Source organism: Orycteropus afer, unplaced genomic scaffold, assembly GCF_000298275.1.
Source record: "Orycteropus afer afer isolate SDZICR_OR568_19922 unplaced genomic scaffold, OryAfe1.0 scaffold00902, whole genome shotgun sequence".
Lineage (NCBI taxonomy): Eukaryota > Metazoa > Chordata > Mammalia > Tubulidentata > Orycteropodidae > Orycteropus > Orycteropus afer.
In genome coordinates, this window is record NW_006922489.1 from 490,619 (window position 1) to 493,060 (window position 2,442).

The 2,442-nt window shown below is 49.4% G+C and overlaps 1 protein-coding gene across 1 annotated transcript in view; it reads left to right on the plus strand.

Moving 5' to 3' along the window:
* Positions 1-2,442, plus strand: part of B3GLCT (beta 3-glucosyltransferase) — a 183,601-nt gene that overhangs the window by 103,950 nt on the left and 77,209 nt on the right. The window contains 1 exon segment of the mRNA XM_007958278.1: positions 436-505. Coding sequence (XP_007956469.1) covers positions 436-505 — 70 coding nt within the window.

Here is a 2,442-nt window from a genome sequence, read left to right on the forward strand (position 1 = left end):
CTTTGCTTCTGTGAAGATTGACAGCCTTGGAGACCCTGTGGGGCAGTTCCACTCTGTCCTCTAGGGGCGCTGTGGGTCAGAATCGACTCCACGGCAGTGGGTGTGGTTTGGGCTGTGCTTCTGTGAAGATTGACAGCCTTGGAAACCCTGTGGGGCAGTTCCACGCTGTCCTCTAGGGGCGCTGTGGGTCAGAATGGACGCCATGGCAGTGGGTGTGGTTTGGGCTTTGCTTCTGTGAAGACTGACAGCCTTGGAGACCCTGTGGGGCAGTTCCACTCTGTCCTCTAGGGGCGTTGTGAGTCAGAATCAACATCAATTCAAAAGCAGCAGGTGAATGGTAGTGCATTTGATATGTAACGTGGGTGTGAATTTAAGATAACACTGAATCATATATGTGTATCATTTTTTTTTCTTCTTTTTTTTTTTTTTTTTTAGGGAAATCCAGTGAAGAAGGAGGATATCTTTGTTGCAGTGAAAACATGCAAGAAATTTCATGGTGACAGAAGTACGTCTTGAGTTACTCTTGTTAATTGAACTTTTAACATCCAGGTTGCCTCTAATAACAACAAAAACGTCCATACCAGGTACAGACCCGAGAAAGGAGTAGTGGCCAGCGTGCTGTTGGAGGGGAAGCAGGAATTCAGGCCACGCTGCTTGCCAGCTCAGTGGCAGGCTCAGCTGGGAGGGAGAGGTTTGCGTTGGAGGATACGTCGCACAGGCCTCCTCGATACCGTCTAGAGCAGGGCTGTAAACTGAGGTGGAAAGGTCAGCCGGGGAGGGCTGCACAGTGTTGAGAGCAACAATCTGCTTTGGAAAGCAGTGGCCTGTGATGGTAGCCGGAGCCCAGCCAAGGTCTTGAACTGCTTGGGGAACCTTCCAGAGGCTTTCACATTAGAGAAGGCCAGGAAAGAATGTTTCCTTGAAGGAAGATGGGGCAGTCTACTTCCGTAAAGATATACCACCTTGGAACCCCATGGGGGTCACTGTGAGTTGGAATTGACTCAGTGGCAGTGGGTTTGTCTGATCCCTTCTGTGTCTCGACGGCAGTGGGTTTGTTTGATCCCTTCTGTGTCTGGTGGTTTTAAATGGACACGCTGGAACTGTTGGGTTTGTTCACTACATACTTTTTTTTATTTTTAAGTTTTTATTGTGATTTGGGTAAAAGTTTACAGAGCAAAGTGGTTTTCCATTCAACAGTTGGTACACATTTTGTATCGTGACATTCACTGCAGTCCCCACAGTGTACCGGCCCCCTTCCCACTCGCTCCCTGTGGTTACAGTTCCCTTCACCCTCCTTGCCTGTCCCGTCCTGCCTTCTGAGCTGTATCCCTGGACAAAGGCAGCACTTTCGATTATTCTGTGGAGTGCACCGCTCCCTGGTGTTACTGTGCACCTGGTAGGCCCGTCGCGTTTGGCTGGAACTTGAGCAGTAGAGGTGAGTGCAGGTCCAGGCCTGAAGGGCGCTCAAGGTCATAGTCTGGGGGGTTCTACCAGTCTCTGTCAAACCCATAAGCCTGGTCCTTTTTATGCTTTTGAGTTTTGTTCCACATTTTCCTCCTACTCTCTCCAGGACCTCTTACTGTGATCCCTTTCAGAGCAGTCAGCAGTGACAGCCAGGCACCATCTAGTTCTTCTGGTCTCAGGCTCTTGGAGGCTGGGGTTCCTGTGAGCTAATTATTATCATGGGTCTTTGATTTTCTTCACTCCTCTTTGCTCCAGATGGGGAGAGACCAATAGTTGCACCTTACTTAGCCATTCACAAGCTGTTAAGACCCCAGCTGCTGTTCACTAAACTAGGATGTAGAACATTGTCTTTGTGGACCGTTAAGCTGATTGACCTCGCTGTCCCCTAAAACTATGGTCCTGTGCTCCCAGGTGCAGCAACTCATTCCCTCAAGGTGTGTGGTTAGGGCTAAGAAATTTTGAACATTTTTTTTTTAAATATGTTTTTGCGCCTAAGTTGTTGTTGTTATGTGCTGTAGACCCCTCCTTGGGTTTCCGAGGCAGTATCACTACGGAAGTAGATTGCCCAACCTTCCTTCTGAGGAGTGGCTGCTGGGTTTGAACTGGCAGCCTTCTGGTTAGCAGTCAAGTGCCTTAGGCACTGCGCCACCAGAGCTCCCTTGCTCCTAAGTAGGTATATGGAAAGGACATCTGATTGCATAGTCGTTGAAGCACTCAGCTGCTAACTGAAAGGTCAGTGGTTTAAATCTACCAGCAGCTCTGTGGGAGAAAGATGAGGCAGTCTTTTTCTTTAAAGAGCCTTGGAAGCCCTGTGGGGCAGTTCCACTCTGTCCTCTAGGGGCGCTGTGAGTCAGAATCGACTCCACGGCAGTGGGTGTGGTTTGGGCTTTGCTTCTGTGAAGATTGAGAGCCTTGGAGACCATGTGGTGCAGTTCCACTCTGTCCTCTAGGGGCGCTGTGAGTCAGAATGGACTCCAC